We start from the raw sequence: 19254 nt of genomic DNA, 5'->3' as shown, positions 1-19254 counted from the left end.
AGGCGCCGCTCCATTTTCAGTTGGCTCTGCTTCTGCAAGCTAGTCCATCCACCGGTTGGGGGTGGAAGGGTTAACACCCTCCGCCCCCGCTTGCGGGTCGCCCCCGGAGCGCGCTGTGAGCACATTACGTCATCTTCCCAGCTGCTCCCCCGCCCAGCCTGCCTAGGAGAGCGGGTAGAATCAAACCTGGCCCCCAGTACTGGGGCCCGGAGGAGTCTCGATCATTCAAGTCGCGTTCCTAGCAAGCCCCTTGCAAAGGCGGAAATGGAGGTTCGCCGTGGGCCGTGAACTGTCCCAAGTGCAGAGTGCATTTTACAACCTCTGTGCCTTTGCACCTGCCGCGACCAAGCGCTTTACTCCGACGGTCTCACCCTGGGTCCCTCCGAACCTCCTGCAGACTTTTAAAGCAATGCTAGAGCCCGAGACCCACCACAGGCCTCCTAAGGTGTGGCCCAGGCTTGAGCGTTTTGGCCGTGAAGCAGGGATTCTGACGTGCAGCCCGCCCACAAGTTCCCACTGCCCCACCTTGCAGCTGGTCTCCATGTAAACAAATGTGCAGACCAGTAGGAATTTATCCTATGGAATAAAAGTTATGAGTGCTCAAAGTGCGCAAATATAGAAGTTCAGAGACGTAACTGGGGCAAATATTGGGAAGCCCAATAAAGGACTGGATGAATAGATTACATCCACACAATGGAATGAAATATCATTAAAAGTCATGTGCATAAATGCTTATTGACAAATGCTCTAACAATATATTGTTAAAAAGGAAAAGTATGGTAACAGAGCTGTCGCTTTTGAGGTAAAGAAGAGAGCACGTAGTAGCCTGTGTGGAGGCAGACATATGGATCCACTATGCAGTGTGACCTTGGCCTAACTGCTCTAAGCCTCCCATTTTGTCATCTCTAAAATGCAGGGAAAAGTGTCCTCTCAGTTTTGAAGATTAGAGATCATGTGCACATTCACTTGACAACATTTATTGAACATTTCTGACAGGCAAAAAAAGGCAGTTCCTGCCCTCTGAGAGCTTCCAGTCTAGTGAAGAGAACAGACATTAAACAAAAATAGAAAGCAGGTAAGGTACAGGTAATCAATGGAGAGTAAAGGGGGTGATGAAACTAACCAAGGACCTAACTTAGGTTGTCAGTTAAAGGACTCTGACATTTAAGATGAAACCTAAAATTTTGAGGAATCATGTCTAGTGTAGCCAGGGGAACAGATGATATGGACAAAGGCCCTGAGGCAGGAGGAGTTGCCAGCAGCCAGCACTTGGCATAAGGCCTGGCATATAGTATGTGCCCGTACAAAGCAGCTACTGCAATTGAAAAAATAGGGATCTATGTGCTCACATGAAGGGCAAAAGGCTGGAAGGCCCAACAGCTGAGTTGTCAGTCATGATTATGGGAGTGGTTGGACTTAGGGTGAATTTTATTTTCCTCTTGGTGTTTCAGTATTGTTTAAATTACTTCTTACAATGAACATGTATAACATAAGAAAAAAGTGACTTATTTGGGGGGGAAAAAAGGACAAGAATGTTTCTTCGTTGTTTACATGCAGAAGAGTTTATACGCAGACTACACCTACCAGTCTCACCCTGAAACAGGAAACTAAACCCTGATGCCCTGCCCTGGATCAGGCATGGAGTTGGGCACCTTGGACTGCACCTCTCACAGGGCTCCCCCCACTGAGGGGTGACTGTCTCCGGACTACCATAACTCAGTTTGGTACAGTGGTCTCCCAACCCAAAGCCCGAGCATCGCCCTGCAGAAGGCAACCTAAGCAGCAGGTCGGGCACAGTACCTCCCACTCTGTGCTGTCCCCACAACTCCCTACTGGATCTGCCTAGAAGCGATGGGGCCTAACAAAGTGGCCTGAGGGAGCACAAATGAAGGCTCAGGAGAAATTGCAGAAAAAAATGTGGCTGCGCTGCACCCAGCAAAACACTGGCATTGTCCCTATGGCCCTGGATCCCACCTAATTGAACATCTCTCCCAGCGGGCACCTTGCCCTGGCTGGGAGAACAGAGACTGGCTCTCAAGAGTGGACCAGTCTTAGACAAGTCACTCCTCAGGACCTGGGTTCTTCATCTGGAAAGGGAGGGACTAGACAACCATATATCCAGAGATCTACCACAGACTGGGCAACTACTACAGGTCATAGAAGAGAATGTTGCACATGCTTTTTCACTGAGTACCTTTGATGCCTCCCCTTTTAGGCCTCTGCTCACAGTGCCTTGTCACCTTCTCCCTCCTCCCCCAATCTTTCAGGATTTGTCGTCACTTCCTCCAGCATTACGCAAGAACATGTACCCCATGGTTTGACACAAAGATCAGGCTGGCTTGGGGATGGGAAATTACAAGTTTGGTTTTGGATAAGCTGAAACCTAAGGACTGAGGATTATCAGTGGCAAGAGGGAAGGTGTCATCAGCTTTGGGGTCTCAGAGGATAAAGGTGCCAAGCAGAAAAGAGCAGAGAGGAGAGACTAAGCTAAAACTCTTCATTTAAGGGGTGGGGAAGGAAAGAGGAATCAGGAAGAGACAAAGCAGATTGAGACTAAAGGCAGAGAACCAGGACAACATAGCAGCCCAGAAGCCTGGAAGGATCATCTCAAGGAGCTTCCAACAGCATCTCTCTGAGGGCAGTGACTGGGGACAGCAGAGGAAGATGTAGGGCTTGGATAAGGAGGGACAAGTGCTGTGAACCAAGGAGATTTTGTCCCCAGGGGTCATGTGGTAATGTCCGGAGACTGCTACTAGCATCTGGTAGGCAGAGGCTAAGAATGCTGCTAAATATCCTACACACACAGGTCAGCCATCCTCATATACACAACAAAGAACTATCTGGCCTTAAATGTAAATAGTGCCACTGCTGAGAAATCCTGCCTCAGAGGACACAGGGGAGCTAGCTCCCAGACTCTCCAGGGGTGCCTGAGATTGAACTAGGAAGCTCAGCAGACAGGAAAAACATCCTAGACCATGCTGAAAACACCACTGAAGACATCACTGTTGCCACCACTGGGCACCCTTGGTGTTGGTCTGGCCACTAGAACCCCCCACCCTGACCCCCTACCTCTGGTCCCAGTGGCCACTACCTTCACCGGCACAACTCCCACACAGGCTGGTGCATCTGGTTGATGGCACTTTGCTCCTGGGACTGAATCCTAGCTGTAAGGAAGCTGGACAAACACGTGCCCTTGGGCCTTGAGGTGAGAGGGCTCTGTCTGCAGTAAGACTTGAGGGGGAATCCCGGGAACAAGTAACAACAATCAGCAACGGCATCAAAGGGAAGGAGAGGGGGAGAGCAGAGTGGTTCTGCCTGTTTCTTTGAAGGTGTCAGATGGGAAAACCTGGGCCCCTTTGAGGATGAAGAGGAAGGAATCGACCAAGATGAAGAGGCGAAAGGTGTAGAAGGAAGAGCCTAGGAGGATGGGGGTTGCCAGATGGGACAGAGGTGAAGATAGGGAAGACTGGGTCCTTCTCTTCGGCTGTGTAAACAGGGATGCTCGGCAAACCTATGGGATGGTGAAGAACCATGAGAGAAGGGCATCTGTCACTGAGAAACCAGGCCCCAGCCTCAGAGAAGCAGTTTAGGGCTGGGGAGGGTTCAGACATTATCAAATTCATTTTGCCAGTGAAGCTACAGGACAGGGACAGGCTGGGCCAGGATCACTCGGCAAGTCTGAGGGGCTGAGACAAGACTCAGGTCTCTCTTGGGCTCTGTCAGTGGTGGGGGACTAGGGGGTTCTGGGATGGTCATGTGTCCCTCCTCTTTTAAGGGGCAGACCTGGCTTGGCCAGTCAAAGAGACTAAAGTAGAATTCCCACCAGAGCCTTTCCCTCTTCTGCCTGGGAGGGGCATTATTACAGGGTAGCTGCCCATTCAGGGCCTAATTCCCCTGCAGCTTCCTTCCCTGCTCTATAGCCACTGGTCTCTACTATGGGGAGCTCAGTCTCATCAATCCAGCTTGCAGCAGGTCTGCCTTTACAAAGCCCAGCCTCCTGTAGAGCTACAGCCTGTCTCCCAACAGCCCCTACCCACAGGCCAAGGATCTCTTAGAGTTGCCTGGAGGACAAGTTGACTCTACCCTGCACCTGCTCATGGACCATCTCAGATGTCAGAGGACAGAGATCATGTTGCTCTAAGGTCTTTGGCTAAACACCCTCCCGGGACACTTCTTCATGAAGGATGGTGCTGAGAAGGGGAAGAGAAGGCCTAAGCCAAGCCCCTGCTTCGCTGCCCTGCTAGGGCCTGGGGCTCCTCCTGATGAGGTGGGAACATCCTCTAAGGTAGTTTCTACATCTGTGAGGACCTCTGGTATCCCCCCACCGCCCCCACCTCCAGGCCCCTACCCTGTGAAAGGGCTCACAGCTCCCAGGGGCCCAAATCGGCCTCGGTTAGCCCAGAGGGCTTGCTGGCTTCTCCTGTGTCTCTGCAGGGGGCTGGGACCTGTGCTGAGCGGCTCAGTGCCACAGTGGGGCCATCAGTAGGCATGGCACTTCCACAAGTGGCCCAGAGCCTGATTCTGCTGCCTCCTCATGAAGGGTGGCAGCTGGCTGGTCAGCGGTCCTAACTCAAAGGGAGGGTCCAGTCCAGGATCCTTCCGGCCTCCCCTAGCATCTCAACATGGTTTGATCTGCAGCATGGCATCCTCTGAAGGCCTCCTTGGCACCCACTCCAGGAAGGCCCCAGGAAGGAAATCCAGCCCTCTGTGGCCCAGTCACTTCAGTTAGGGCGCAGAGCCAGCTTCAGGGGGCCGAGCAAAGGCCACCTCCCCTTTCACAGAGCTGGCTCTCACCACCAGTAGATGCCTCTGCCTCTTCCTCCAGACTGGTCTCCTCCTGGCCCCTTGAGCCCTGGGCCACTCCTGCTATAACTCAGACTGGGATCTCGAGATCCGGGGGCCTTTTCGCATCTCTTTCCGCTTCTCCTCTTTCTTCCTGCGTTTCTCCTCCTCCCTCAGGGCCTTCTGGAAAGGGTCAGTGCTGGAAATGAACTGAGAGAAAAACAGAACAGTCTGGTTTAGTCTGTGGGGAGCAAAGAGTTTGTCTGAGGCTAGGCTGCTGTGGGCTTGCAGCAGCAGGAAGATCGCCTAGACACAGGCCCTGCCCTCAAGGAGCCCGCAGACTCTTTCGAGATAGTTCAATGAGCTTGGGGAAAACTGCTTAGAGGGTGTCTTGAAAAACAACCAGGAGCTCACCAAGCAGACAGGATGAGGGAAGAAAAGGACATTCCAGGAAGAGGGACAGGTGCTAAGGTGTGAACCTGCATGGGGCATTTGAGAAACCATAAGCAGACTTCTCTCAGGGTGAGGGGACTGAGTGCCCAACACAACCGCAGACCCCCCCAGGGCCCTGGCTGCTACACCCCTGAGGAGGAGAGGGCAACCAGTGAGAGCAAGAGACCGCAGGCATCCTGCTGCTTGTGAACAAGCTGCAGAGAAGCCCAGGCAAAGGAGAGCATGGGAAGCAGAGGGCCAGAGGTCAAACTGGCAGACATTGAAAAAGAGGTGGAGGAGATCGTGGTGCCCAGGCTCACGGCTTCCACGGTGCGGGGATGGTGGTGCTTGATGAGGTGACAAGAACCCAGAATGAGCCAGGGTGGAGGAGGAGGACTTCAGTGGACGCATTTCTCGACTGCGATTCCCAGGGCCTTTGCTCTTCTCCCTCTGCCCTCTCCAGACTGGCTCATCTAAACTCATGGCTTCTGTTAGGTATGTATGTCAGTTTCCCCTCATACCTGCATCTCCATGTCTAAATGCCACTAGGATGTCCCAAATGTGCCCCAAACTTGGCATGGCTCCATCTTCGCAAAAACCCAGTCCTCTTGCAACGTCCCCGTCCTCGTGAACGGTGAGGCCCCCACCCCCACCCCTCTCCCTCCTTGGCCAAGGCCTGGCTCGTTTTAACTCCTAAGTGTCTCTCAAACTCATCTCCTCCTGTCCGTCTCCCCTATGGCTACCCTCACCACCACCCCACCTCTCTCCCAATGACTCGGAGCCTCCCAGGGCTCTCCACACCCACTGTGGTGCCTCTCAAGACCTTCTCCTCACTGCAGTGAGTTCTTTCCAAAATGCAAATCTGACCATGTCACACTCCTGCTTACACCCTTCTATGACTGCATTATTCTCAGGATAAAATTCCACATGCTCCATCTGCAGGCCCGTTCTGCCCACCTCTGTGTTCCTCCCTCACACTCCCTGTTTTGGGCTCTCAGGTTCCCTGTTCCCTTCCACCCCCAGGCCTCTGCATGTGCTGTGAAGGCCCAGAATGCTCTTTCCAGCCCCTGCCACCTTTGCCACATTAGCTCCTGCTCAGCTGTCGCCATCCTGGGGGACCTGCCCTGAATCCCGCCTGGCTCCTCCATTTCCTTCTCAGGGCTTCTCCCTCATGATCACATGCTTCGTGCCTGTCGCCCCCACTGGAAAACATTCTCCGTGAGGACAGGAGGATCCTGTGTTGTTCACGAGTCCCTAGCACAAGACCTGCCTGGCTTATAGAGGGCACTCAGTATGTATTTTTTAAATGAACAAGTGAATCATGTTAGCATATGAAATACCATAATAGTACCCCAAACTCATGTTAACTATGCTGTGAAATATGCCTGCTTTATTTGTTCTTAGGGCAATTTGACAATGTGTGATCAAGGTAGACATTAAAAACAAACTAGAAGCTCTACCTTGTGCAGAAATCTACTTGCCATGTTAGGCTGAACTATGAGAGTCTGGAAGGTGGGGTGAAATCAGAGAAGTGTGGCCCAGGGAGGGTAGATGATATACTTAAGTCACACAGCAAGTGGGAGGCACAACTGGGACGAGCCCCCAGGCCTCCCACCTCCCCGACCAGTGTTCCCCCTACCACACACTGCCTCCTGTTGCTAGGAGTTAATTCTCATCCTCTTGGGAGGGATGAGGAGCTGACCCCCTAGGTCACAGAGGACCCCATACCCTCTGGCTCTGGCTGGGGTACAGCAAGTCAGAAGATCTGGGCCTTCCAACCCCAGCTGGCTTAGCCTCACCAGGAGGGCCCACACCTAGCTGGGTCAGAAGAGAAACACTGACTCTCCCTTTCTCAGACCCCTTCCCCACTAGGCCTAACTAATGCCTACTTTAAATTCCTGATGCTAACCTCCAGCGGGCCCTTCATGCTGCCTGGCAATCCAGGATGTCTTCCTGGTCTGCTCCCTCAGCCGCTCTCCTAGGCACACCTTCTCTAGCCCCCCAACCCTCCTCCCCTCCCCCACAGACCACGACCTGGCTATTTCAAGAACAGAAGAAAATTCCACAAGCTCCCACCTCCACTCCCACCAACCCAGCCGCCTCTGTGCGCAACCTGTTCTTCCAGACAAGATGGACTCTTCCCCCAGGCGCCAGATCTTCTCCCCTGCCTTCCTTCCTCAGGATGGGGCTCCAGCAACTCTTCTGCCCCTGCACCATCAATTCTTCCTCCCTAATGGGCTGTCCCCATCAACATGCCAACATGCCTAGTCTCTCCCATCTGACTAAAATTTCCCCTGGAATCCACACCCCCTCCAGCTATGTTCCCATTGGTCTGTTCCTTTTGGAAAGAAAGCTCTTTGAAGGTAGTCTGCTTTTGCTGCGTCTACTTCCTTGCCTCTCATTCTCAAAATCCAACCTTTGTCCCCACTGCTCCACTCAAACAGCTTATATTATGATCTCTGATGGCCAGTGTCCATCTTGCTAAACCCACTGGCCAGTTCTCAGGCCTCACACTACTTGGCCTTCCAGCAGATTCTATGAGCCGCTCACTCCCTTTGCTGCAGTTTTCTCATAGGGTCTCAGAAATTATCCTCTCTGGGTTTCTACTCTCACACTGTCATTCTGGGGCTTCTTTGCTAGTTCCTCCGAGCCTCCCTCCTCTACCAGTAGGCACGTCCCCGGATGCAGCCCTCTATCTGCCCTGACACTCTACCTGCCCCGGGGTGGTGGAACATGACCTGTGCCACGGCTCTCCACACCTTCCTTCATAGGCATGACTCACATTGGCAGTCCCAGCTTCAACCTGAAATCTAGAGTCCTATTTCCAATCGCCTCCTTGACATCTTCATTCAGATGCTCACCAGGTCCAGAAACAAAGTCTTGATTCCCCTATCCAAGCCTCAAACTTGTCTCACCACAGTGTGCCCATTTTACAAAATGGCAGCCCCATTCTTCCATGTGTGCAAGCCAAAAGTCTTCTAGTCCTTCTTACTGCATCCCTCTCATGTCACATCTGCTTCCGTAGCTAATCTTATTGGCTCTACCTTCTAAACAACCAGAATCTCACCATCCTCAAAGTTGTCACCCTGATTTTGGTTTAAGCCACTATTAACTCCCAAATGGACCAGCACAGCCGCCTCCTCATCAATGTCTTTGTTCCCACCCTGGTCCCCTAGACTACTCTCCACACAACAGCCAGGTTGATCCTCTACAGGGGGAAGTCAGAGCCTATCACCCTGTTCTCCACGTGTCTCAGAGTAAATGTCAAAGGCCTGGAGAAGACCCCCAAGGGTCTTGTGATCTGGCCTCTGACCTTTTCTTCTCACGTTTCCCCTTCCCCCTCCAAATATGCTTCCAACTCAAGGCCTGTGCACTGCAGCTCCTTCAGCATGGAATGTTCTTCCTCTAGATACAAGACTCACTCTCTCACCTTGTTCAGGTCTTTTCAGTAAGACCTTCTGCATCTAAGTCACACGAAATAGCAGTTGTACTCCCACTTCATCCCTGATTCCTTAAGCACATTCCCCTGCTTTTTTCTCCATAGCCTTGTCACCACCTCCCGTTATTATATGCTTTTTATTGACTGTATCTTCCAACTAGAATGGCACTCCCAGGAGAGCAGGGCTACTCTGCTTCTCTAGCAGCTGGGATTCGGTAGATGCTCACCAAATGAGAAATAAATGCATGTGCTATGCCTCCGAGGCTCTGTGCAAGCCAGTGCCTTGGCCTAGAGGATCTTCTCCGGGCCAGTCCACCCAGCAGCTCTTACTCATCCCAGAACCTCCACCACCTACTTGCTGAAGCAGGGTCAGGTCCCCTCTTAGGGTTCCACAGCTCATCACACTTCCCTCCTCCACTGGTGCAGTGATCACGCTAGATTGGGACTGTTTCCCTGCCACCTTCCCCAACAGACTGTGAGCAGGGAGAGGGCCAGCTCCCTCTGGACAGGGGCAGTGGCCAGCATACAGCCTGACACCAGTTGGCTCTAGTTATGGGTACATAAGAAGTACTTATGTACAGAACACTCACTAGCACAGAGAGTGCATGAAGGGAGCTGAGCAAGCCTGGGCTGCTGGTGGGACAGGTCCATGCTGGATGCTAAAAAGCGAGTAAAATCTTGAGACCATCCCTAGCCAATGAGAAGTAAGGAAAGCATGTTGGTTGCTGGTATGGTTACTGCCAAGCAGAGCACACTGTGACAAAGCCAAACTCAATCTATCCTAGCACCCATTCTCTCTGGTCTATGCTCTCACCCTCCTCCCATGTCAGAGGCCTTCGTGACCTGCAGGGCCAGGAGAGCCAGCCTCCCAGCAATAAAGCATGTGGGTGCCCCTCCCGGGGAAAGGCAATTTGCCATGGCCTTGAGTGTCCTTCCGTATTCTTGCTGGGTATGCCCTGACTATTCTTACACTGGCCATTTATCAGGGTTGTGATTATGGCAAGCAACCTCGAGGGATGTTATGTGATGAGGTAACAGCAACCCTAGTAGGGAAACCCTTACCTCCCATTCTGCTGCCTGAAGCAAAGCCACTGGTTCAAAGGGGCTCTTGATTCAGAGGTTCCCCTAAATACTCAGGCCTGGCTCACTGATCGTTCACCTAAATTAAGAGCTAATGGTACTGTGCAAAAGAGTTAACATAGCTGGCCCGACTGCTATCCTTTGAAAGGCCTGTTTCTAGGGCTGTATCTTGGCTGGTGTCTGGGAACTTGGATTTTGGGACGACTCCCACCAAGTGATAAGAGTGACTCACTGAGCCTAAACTGTGCAAACAATAGAGTTTATGCTGAACCCCTTGCTTTCGTCCTGGGACTCTGGAATTATGGAATGCACTGGGCAGAGGGAGCTTAAGTGACCAGCTCCCAATACAAACTCTAGGCACTGAGTCTTTAACGGGCCTCCTTTCAGGACAACTTTTCACATGTCACATCTTGTTGCTGTGGAAATTAAGTATGTCCTGGGTGCTTCCATTGGGAGAGGATTCTTGGAGGTTTGTGCCTGGTTTCCCTCAAACTTCACCCCAAGAGCCTTTTCCCTTTCCTGATTTCGCTTTGCATTCTTTTGCTATAATCAACTACAGCCATGAGCACAACTGTACACTGATTCCCGTGATTCTTCCTAGCGAATCATCAAATCCAGGGGTGCTTTTGGGAATCCTAGACACTGTTGTGTATTGGCGGTGGCAGCCATCCAGCCCCAGTGATAATGCCATCAAGGCCAGTCAGACAATGATCTGAATTAAAAGCCACCACCCTTGCCTAGATAATATTCCTAACACCATGCATGTCTTATTTCTAGTGACCGTTGTCAGCGTCCTAGCTGTCCATATCAGAAGACTGGCAGATCAAAGGCAGCCATTCCTCTTTGGGGCCATGAAGTATGGAAACAAACTATGGTTGACAACTGAACTGTGCGGGTCACTTGTTTAGATGCCCATCATAAGGCCCATTCTCTGATGACACCAACCAGAATCAAAACGCTGATCAAGCCTATAGTGCCCAGTTAACTGGCTTTGCCATCTAAATACACCATTGTACTAGATGTGGCATTGTACTTGCCACCATGGATGGGCATGAAGCAGAGGACTCTGTATTTCTGGCTTGACTGCCTAGAGTCCCTGGTTGAAATGGTATGACGTGAAATCATTAGGATAATGACCATTTGGCTAAGTACGCTCCCTGCCAAGTCCCCCTACAGTGGCCCAAGATGGAAGGTATGATGGGTCTCTGAAAATGACAAATGCCCTTGTCCCATTCACATCTAACCCTTCTGGATGAAAGAAAGCTCCAGGTGAGAGTAGAGGAGGACTGGAGAAAAAGTGGAATTCTATCTAGGTCCTGGGATGTGCCACACCGATTTTGTAGCAATAATCTTAGCATCTGGGGAAGGAACAATTAATCCTCTTGGTCTCTTCGATCTAGCACCGCCACTTGGCAAACAATCCTAGGATTTGTCCAAGCCAAGTGGCAGTTGCAGCTGATAATGTGATTGGCTGTTGGGTGTGTCATCTCAGCCCTGTGAAAGGAAACTGGTTAGCAGTAAACTACTCTGCTGTGCCTGATGCCATCAAAAGCAGCTCCCTTAAGTGACCCTGTGCAGGCACAAAGGCCAATACAACCTGTTTTAATCTGACAGATACAAATCCATCTGCTGTTCCTGATGCCTGAGTAGCCTTGGGTTATGCCACATAGGGCAAATGAGGCTGCAATCCCATAATGACACTGCTCTCAGGGCTCAGATAAACAATATAACAGTGGCTCAAACCATGTCGTGACAGATGGGAGACAGTGGGCCATGAAATGTGTCTTCACTGGGGATGAGGGCTGCTCTGGGTCCATGTATTGCTCCCTGTAATTGTTGACAATGACATCAAAGATCAATAAATAGGTCAGTCTAAACTCTTGTGTGGGTGGTCATGGGTAACAGATTGGCCTTAGACTATTCTAATATAAACCCTGCTGGTGGGGCGCCTGGGTGGCTCAGTCAGTTAAGCGTCCGACTTTGGCTCAGGTCATGATCTCGCGGTTCGTGAGTTTGAGCCCCGCATCGGACTCTGTGCTGACAGCTCAGAGCCTGGAACCTGCTTCAGATTCTGTCTCTCCCTCTCTCTCTGCCCCTCCCCTGCTCACGCTCTCTCTCTCTCTCCCTCTCTCTCAAAAATAAACATTCAACAACAACAACAACAACAACAACAAAAGCCTACTGGCCCGCCCAGGACTTATCCTAGCTGGCTGAGTCTGCAAGCTGGGGGGCTGAGATCAACACTGCAGGTTGGCCTCGTCCTGCTGCTTAGAGTCCTGTTGATGGTAGCCAGAATCAAATGGCAATATGAGACATTTGGTCTAGGACACATTTGGTCCTAGCCTCTACTGATCAATCAGACTGAATAGCACATTCACGTGGAAATTTAAGTTAAGCCAAAACACACAGGGTTGACAGGTAAACTGTGGGGGAGGCAATCAACCACGGCCCTGAGCATCCTGCACGTTCTCACTGGGTACAACAAGAACGCAAAGCCCTGACCTCTCTGTATCTGGGTATTATTTGTCAGGACTGCTTGCAGAGAACCACCTGGAAGGGTGACAGGATGACCGCCCCTCAAAAAGCAGGTTTGCCGCTATTCACTACAAAGGCTGTGAATATCCCAAACTCGCTATTCCTCACCTTCATGCAAAGCCACTGCATGTGCAGCATCTGCCTGGGCCCCTCTGTGTCACTGTGGATGACTTGAGGAACATGGGGAACCCACAAGGCCAGGCCAACAGGCCAGATATTGCTTTTGCTATAATGAACTCTGATGCCTCTGACCTGTCAGTATCCATGAAACAGTAGCAGGCTAAAATTCTAGACCCCTCACGGACCCTGACACCCCTCCCTACACCAGAGGAGAGCCTATGATTTGACAAGTCCAGTCCTCCAGGCTTTCCTGCCCCTGATGCACTGCCCTGCCACCTGATTCCCTCCTCCATTCTACTCTGCATGTCCCCATCTGTGGTCCTACCCTGTAGCCTTCAGCCCTCAGAGCCCACCTCAGTCCCCTAGGTTGAAAGCATATGCAGGAACGTGAGACAGAAGCCTGGCTGAGCGCTCAAAGGCTCAAGGGTAGAGAAGCATGGCCTGACCTTGCCTAGCAGCCACCTGACGTGAGATGCCTACTATACATCAGGATGGGTGTGTTCATAGGCTCTGACTATCCCCCACAGCCGGGGTCCATACCCCATGATAAGACAGGGAGCCTGAGGCTAAGACAGGGGCAGTGGCTTGCCCAAAGGCATCAATGAGCAAATAATGGTATGTGGATCCAGACTCAAGCCATGTCTGGTTCCAAGTCAAAGGCTTTCATGCTCCACCCCAGGTGTCCCATCCCCTGTATGACCTGGCTGCCCATGACCCCACAGAGGCAGAGCAAACATGGCCATAGGCCCCAGCAGCTTACCTCTGGGCGGTCTGCTTTAAATGGGTTCTGGAAGTCAGAGTCTTTCTCGCTGATCCCCAGCTCCTGGGCCATCTGCGGATGAGGGAAAGTTAGTCATCCTCTGCCTCTCCTGACTCCTTACCCGCGGCTACTCCCTCCACAGTGGGACTCAGGCCCAAGGCTTAGGCAGACGTGAAACAGGTGATGACCCCTAGGGACCCAGGTCAGCACAGAACCCCTTGAGACTGCATCTCAAGGTGCCCTGAGGCTTATCACAGAAACCACAACCAAGGGCTGACATTCAGGCCTAACTGAAGGCAGATGCAAGGTTCATGGTGCACCACCAGGCAGAAGGCTCCTGAACCTCCTCTGCCCCCAGTCCTTACCAGGCTAAGGATGGGCGAGTGGGGCCCTTGGTCAAAGACGCCCGACTGGTTGCAGAAGCTGATGCCCCAGCGGATGAGAAGATTCCAATTGGAATTGTGGTCAAAGTAGTGGTGCACAATCCTCGGGAAGCGCAGCACCACGTCACCGAAGAAGGCTGTGTTCTCCACTACTTGGGAGAAAGCTGGCAAGAGGATCCTGATGAGTGGCCAAGACAGATGCCCTTCTCCTGCCCACCTGGCCAGCCCCAGACACCCTTCAGAGAATGGAAGCCCACTAAGCCTACTAGTCAGAGAAGGGAACTGTGCCCACTATCCATAGGGGCTGACCACATGTGTAGTGTATGCTAAGGGCTTTATGTCCCCCCAGAACACTGAATCCTCAAAACCACCTTTAGAAGGAGATGTGGCTGCTGTTCCCATTTTACAGATGGGAAACGGAGGCTCAGGTGGCTATATCTCATAGCTTAGAAAACTCATTGTTTTAAGGACCAGAGAGGTGGGTACCATTTTGCACATGAAGACATGTATCGCATGAGGCTTGGCTGGGTCAGACCTCCCCAACTTGGCCTCCAAACATCCAGAGCCAGGCCCCAGTGTTAACACAGAGCTGCAGTGTATGTGAGGAGTCAGGTTTGTTAGGATGACCAGGGAACACATTTGGGTTTGTTTTGGTTTTCTTAATATCTTCCAATTTTATTTTAATTATCTTTTTGTTTATTTGTTTGTTTTAGAAAGAGAGAGCATGTGCAAGCAGGGGAGAGGGGCAGAGAAGGGAGAGGGGATGGGGAGAGAGGGAGTGAGAGGGAGAGAGAGAGAAGGGGAGAGAGAAGGGGAGACAGGGAGAGAGGGGGAGAGAGAAGGGGAGAGAGAAGTGGAGAGAGGAGGAGAGAGGGAGAAGGGGGGAGGGGGGAGGGAGAGAAGGGGGAGAGGGAGGGAGGAAGGGAGGAGGGGTGAGGGAGAGAGAGAGGGGGGGGGCGGGTAATCTTAAGCAGGCTCCATGCTCAGTGCAGAGCCTGACATGGAGCTCAATCCCACAACCCTGGGATCATGACCAAAATCAAGAGCTGGATGCTCAACTGACTGAGCCACCCAGGCGCCACCCCCCCCCCAATTTTATTTTAAATGCTTCTGATGTTCTTATATTAAAATAACTTTAGACTTCCATCATGCATCATAAAACTACTACACTCGGCTTCCTCTAATGTTATCATCTTACATAAGCATTGTACAATTATCTAAATAAGGAAATTAACGTTGATACTAATCAATAGACCTTATCTGAATTTCACTAACTTTCTCACTAATATCCTTCCTCTGGTCAACAGATCAGTTCAGACTAACTTAGTGTGTCCACCATGGCGGCAGGTCCCCCCAACCTAGACTATCATGAAATAACTATATACCCAGCCCTGCCAGAAGTCCCTGTTTGAGCCACCCCTGCAGATAAGACCCAGGCAGGCCTCACCAGCACCGGCCAGCCCACACAGAGAAAAGCAGACTCCTCCAAAGACATGCCAAGTTGGGTCTAAGACTAGTGGAGCAGGGACCTCTGGACCTCAGAACAATCTTGAACCTCAAAGAACTCGGGAGTTAGCTTGGTTTACAGGTTTGCAAGAGCAAAACACTTGTCCTCTTTTCCCTGGAAAATGAAGGCAACGGTGCCTTCCTCAGAGTTATAGTGGAGATTTGAGACGATATTTATAAAGTGCCCACCATCTGATATACAAGTTCTATTTCCATCCTCTCTCAGACAGTATAATCTAATGTTTTATCGTTAGAATATAATCAGTTAACAGGGGGTGGGAAGGGAATTACCACTGGAGAAAAAGTCTTAGAAAAGGGGATGAAGGGACACAGAAACATTCCGTTCTCTCTTATTTATCTCTTTTCCTCACCTTGTCTCAAAAAGGGTTGAAGGGGACTGAGGCTTTAAAACAGTAGAAAAGAGCGCTGTTAACTGCCCCCGCTGGCAAGTCCCTTCAATAGGTCTGTTCTGTGTTTCTCCTATAAATGGGAACAACCCTTGCCTTCTCTACCAGAATGGTCAGGGTGATAGAAAAGGCAAGGGCCCCTGAGATGGGGCTGTGGACAGAGGCTCCCCCCCCCCCCCGTTTCCCCTGCCCCAAGCACAGTACAGTACAGTACAAAGGACTATATCCATGTCAGGGGCTCAGAAACTGGCTCTGAAGCCTGGAAATGCCCAGAGAAATATGAATTAAGTGTCCATACACCCAAGGGGACCACTTGGAAGGTTTCATAAGAGGATACTTCCAGAGGGAAAAAGAGTGAGGAGAAAAGGAGGAAAGGAGCAGCGAGAGAAGATCAAGGTGGTGGGAAGGAGGAAAGAGCAAGACTGGGAAGACCATACCATCCTTCAGTTTCTCGTCCTGGGGGAAGGGCCCATCTGGGAGCACATCGGCAGCAATGAGCACTGTCCGCGAGTCCTCCAGCACCTGAGGGAACCCACCCAGGCTGAGTGGCTCTGCAGAGCCCTTCACAGACGGCCCTATTGATTTAAAATCTATTTCAAATCTGTGTAGTTCCCCCTCGTTAAATACCAGCCCCTCAGGGAACTCCTACCCATCTATCAGTGCCCAGACCAAAGACCTGGTGGTGAGCTGTCCCGTGCCCACACGCACCTTAAAGAGCCCCTTGAGCATTACGTCAAGGATCTTATACTGCTGGTGGACATCATTTAGCTGTGCCAGGTTTTTCAGTGCCAAGAGCTGCTCCCGCCGCTTCACCTCAAACATCTTCTTGTCTGGGTGGCATTAAGTCAAGGGGCTGGCCTGGACAATCCGGTGGTCCCAATCCAGAGGGCCCATTCCCAAACAGCAAGTATCTGCAAGGGCCATAGATGCCCATGGCTGAGACACTCCCCCTGCCCCCACCCCCACAGAAGAAACAAACTGAGAAGCAGAGGCATCCTGCAAGGTATCATTTGTCCATTTCACTGAGGAGTCTACATCCAACGCCCTGAACACAACCCTCAGGACCTGGCTCCTAACCTCCCCTCCTCACGATCTTCCCATCATCCACTGCAACCATTCCCAGAACTATTCCCAGAACCTCCACTCCTCTGCTCCCGCTGTACACTTTGCCTGGGATGCCCCCCCACTCTTCTCCATGAATTTCTATTCTTTCATGACCCAGTTCAAAAGCCACAGCGCAGTATTTCTCCCTGCCCCTCTTCCCCCACCATGTTTCATTAAAGGGCTAACCACAAAGTATAGTGAGAGGCCTGTGAATTCCTCAAAACCAGGGATGACTGGTCCTGATTCTTCTTGTGTCCCCAAGGTCTGGCCCAGAGTAGGTAGCCCCTGTATGCCAGGGCCTCCACCCTGGGTCTCCACCCAGGGTCTCACCCACAAGATGCAAAGCACATGTACAATCCTCAGAGCCCTGATGGCTCTGAGAAGTATGTTTTGCCTTCTCCATTTAACATGTGGAAAAACTGAGGACCAGAAGAAAATTGACTTGATCAAGGCTTGTTTAGAGCACCTCACCTTTTCTCCCCTATTCCCATAGGCTGAGTCTGCTCCATCTCTGGAATCCAAGGGCGTGTGGGTACAGACTTTATTTACAGACCCCTCAGAAACAGCTCATTAACCCCACCTCCAACCCCAAAGGATACAGATCTCTAGGCTTGGGTCCAGAGAGGTCCTCAGGGTGCCTGTAACTCCTGTCCCAGACAATAGCATGACAAAGACGAAGGCCAGGAACTGAAGAAGGTCCATATCCAAGATCCTAGAGCTAGGAAAGTAACCCAGAGAGAGGAGGTGAGATCCAGAGCTTGGTTATATAAAATAAAGAGTGCAGGTGAACAGCAACTTCCCAACTTGATATAGCCTCCAAATACCAAGAACCCAGCTTTGGGAGGCCCCGGAGCCCCATCCCCAGCCCAGGGCCTGTGACCAACCAGACACACAATAAACACTGTGGGATGGTAGGAGGCAGGAGAAAGGATAATATTGGCAATAAAGGAATGCTTAGAGCACAGGGGTTGATGTCTAGAGCTCTGGGCTGGAGCCCTGGCTCTGCCTCTGTCTGTGGGCCCTGGGGCAAATAGCTTAGCCTCTGGAACCTCAGCTTTCTCACCTGTAAAAGAGATAAGGAAGTCACCTCCTTGCTCTAGGGAAAAAGGACTGGGTAAGGCATCACGCCTGGGGAAAGTGGGGGCTGGCCAGTATCATTCCCTTTCAGCACCCCTCATCCTGGACCCCAAGAAGGTTATCTGGTTAAGGAAGTCCAGGCAGTCAGGGGGGATGTGAAACTTTTGAGTTTCCCCTCCTTCTCTGACTTCTGTCGTTAGAACAAAAGAAGGCAAGGGGGGGGGGGCGGGGTGCTGGGGAACCTGGTTGGCTCAGTCAGTGGAGCATGCGACCCTTGATCTCAAGGTTTACGTTTGACCCCCACATTGGGAGTAGAGATTACTTAAAAATAAAACCTAAAAAAAAAAAAGAACAGAAGAAGGGATGCAGGCAGGAATGGAGGCAGCACAATCTTGGATAAGCAGGCTGCCATTCATTCACTTTGGAACCACAGGCACCACAAGTAACACCTATTTCTATTCGGGCACCATTCCTTAATTATTTTTTTGAGTACGACGTTCAAGGCACTGTGTTAGACCTGGGAATACAGCAGTGCCTACGGCACACAAAAATTACTGCATTTCATGGTACTTATGTCCCTAGTAGGGGAAACAGAAAATCGATAAACTTGTAAAACAATCACAGAAGGATGAGGGAGTTGGTGGGGTGAGATATTAAACACAGTGGTCAGAGGAGGCCTCACACTCTGATGACAGTTGATCAGTTTTACCAATGTGGAAACCAAGGCACAGAAAAGCCAGATGACTGCCCAAAGTCACTCAGCTATTCCCAGGCCAAACCAAGAGTCTAAATGAGCATAGGCTACCTCAAAGATGCCACTGGTTTATCAGGATGCCTGCTCCAGGGGACAGATGCTCAGTTATTGAGCTGGCGAGGTCATTCAGAAAACCGCCTCCACCCTACAAAGACCGGACACCTGAAGCCTAAAGAATGGGAAGGAGTAGTCCAACTTCACCCAGGACCTGCCTTCCAACGCCACACTCTAGACTCAAGGGAACCAGACCCGGACTAGGGCAGAACTTGGGGCCAGGGTATCAGACAGCCGGTAATGACTGAAGCCGGAGAGAAGTGGGAAAGGAAAACCGAAAAAGCAGAATGCGTGGGGGCGGATCCTGCTTTTTTCCACTGTTACTCCCACTTACCCAGCCTCTCAATCCTGCTCCTCGCACCGCGCATTCCCAGACCTCTTCCAGGTTGGGTATGCGACTCTGAACACATTCTGCAAGGATGGCGTGGCGGTGGCGGGCTCTGAGACCGCTACGCGGGCTCGCGAACCCGGCTTGCTGCCCCGAGCCTTGTGGGGCTCCCGGAAGAGAGAACGAGTCCTTCCAACGAGACGCATTCGGGGCCGCGAATCTCACCCTCTACCCCCAGCAACCGGTTTGGGGGCCCTTGGTCCCCACGTACCCCACGCCCTGCCCTCGCCACCTGGAGCCTGCCTGCGCGGGACCCCTGCCCCCACCTACCAGGCCGGGAGGTGCGGGAAGGGAAGTGCGGATAGGACGTCGGCGTGCAACCCAGCTGGAGGGTCCGCGGGGTGAACACCGAAGACGCGAAACCCCACACTTGGCGCTAGCAGCCGCTCAAGGATCACCGCGCGCCGCCCCGCCCACCGCGCCGCTCCCGGCC

At 51.7% G+C, this 19254-nt stretch overlaps 1 protein-coding gene across 2 annotated transcripts; it reads right to left on the bottom strand.

Annotated features, from left to right (window-relative positions):
• Positions 1 to 961: 961 nt before the first annotated feature.
• CCDC134 (coiled-coil domain containing 134) lies at positions 962 to 19238 on the bottom strand. 2 transcript variants are annotated; one of them, XM_019835652.3, is made up of 8 exons: positions 19092 to 19229; positions 18768 to 18844; positions 17148 to 17266; positions 16153 to 16274; positions 15882 to 15966; positions 13514 to 13695; positions 13149 to 13220; positions 962 to 4992 (listed from the first exon to the last, which is right to left on the bottom strand). In XM_019835652.3, the coding sequence occupies exons 3-8, from the start codon at positions 17248 to 17250 to the stop codon at positions 4867 to 4869; spliced, it is 690 nt and encodes a 229-aa protein (XP_019691211.1). In that variant the 5' UTR covers positions 17251 to 17266; positions 18768 to 18844; positions 19092 to 19229; the 3' UTR covers positions 962 to 4866. The 2 variants fall into 2 exon arrangements, with proteins under 2 accessions (XP_019691211.1, XP_006934183.1); XM_006934121.5 differs by lacking the exon at positions 18768 to 18844 and having other exon boundaries at positions 19092 to 19238.
• Positions 19239 to 19254: the final 16 nt, after the last annotated feature.

Source organism: Felis catus, chromosome B4 (genome assembly GCF_018350175.1).
Source record: "Felis catus isolate Fca126 chromosome B4, F.catus_Fca126_mat1.0, whole genome shotgun sequence".
NCBI lineage: Eukaryota > Metazoa > Chordata > Mammalia > Carnivora > Felidae > Felis > Felis catus.
This window is presented reverse-complemented; position numbering and strand designations above follow the sequence as displayed.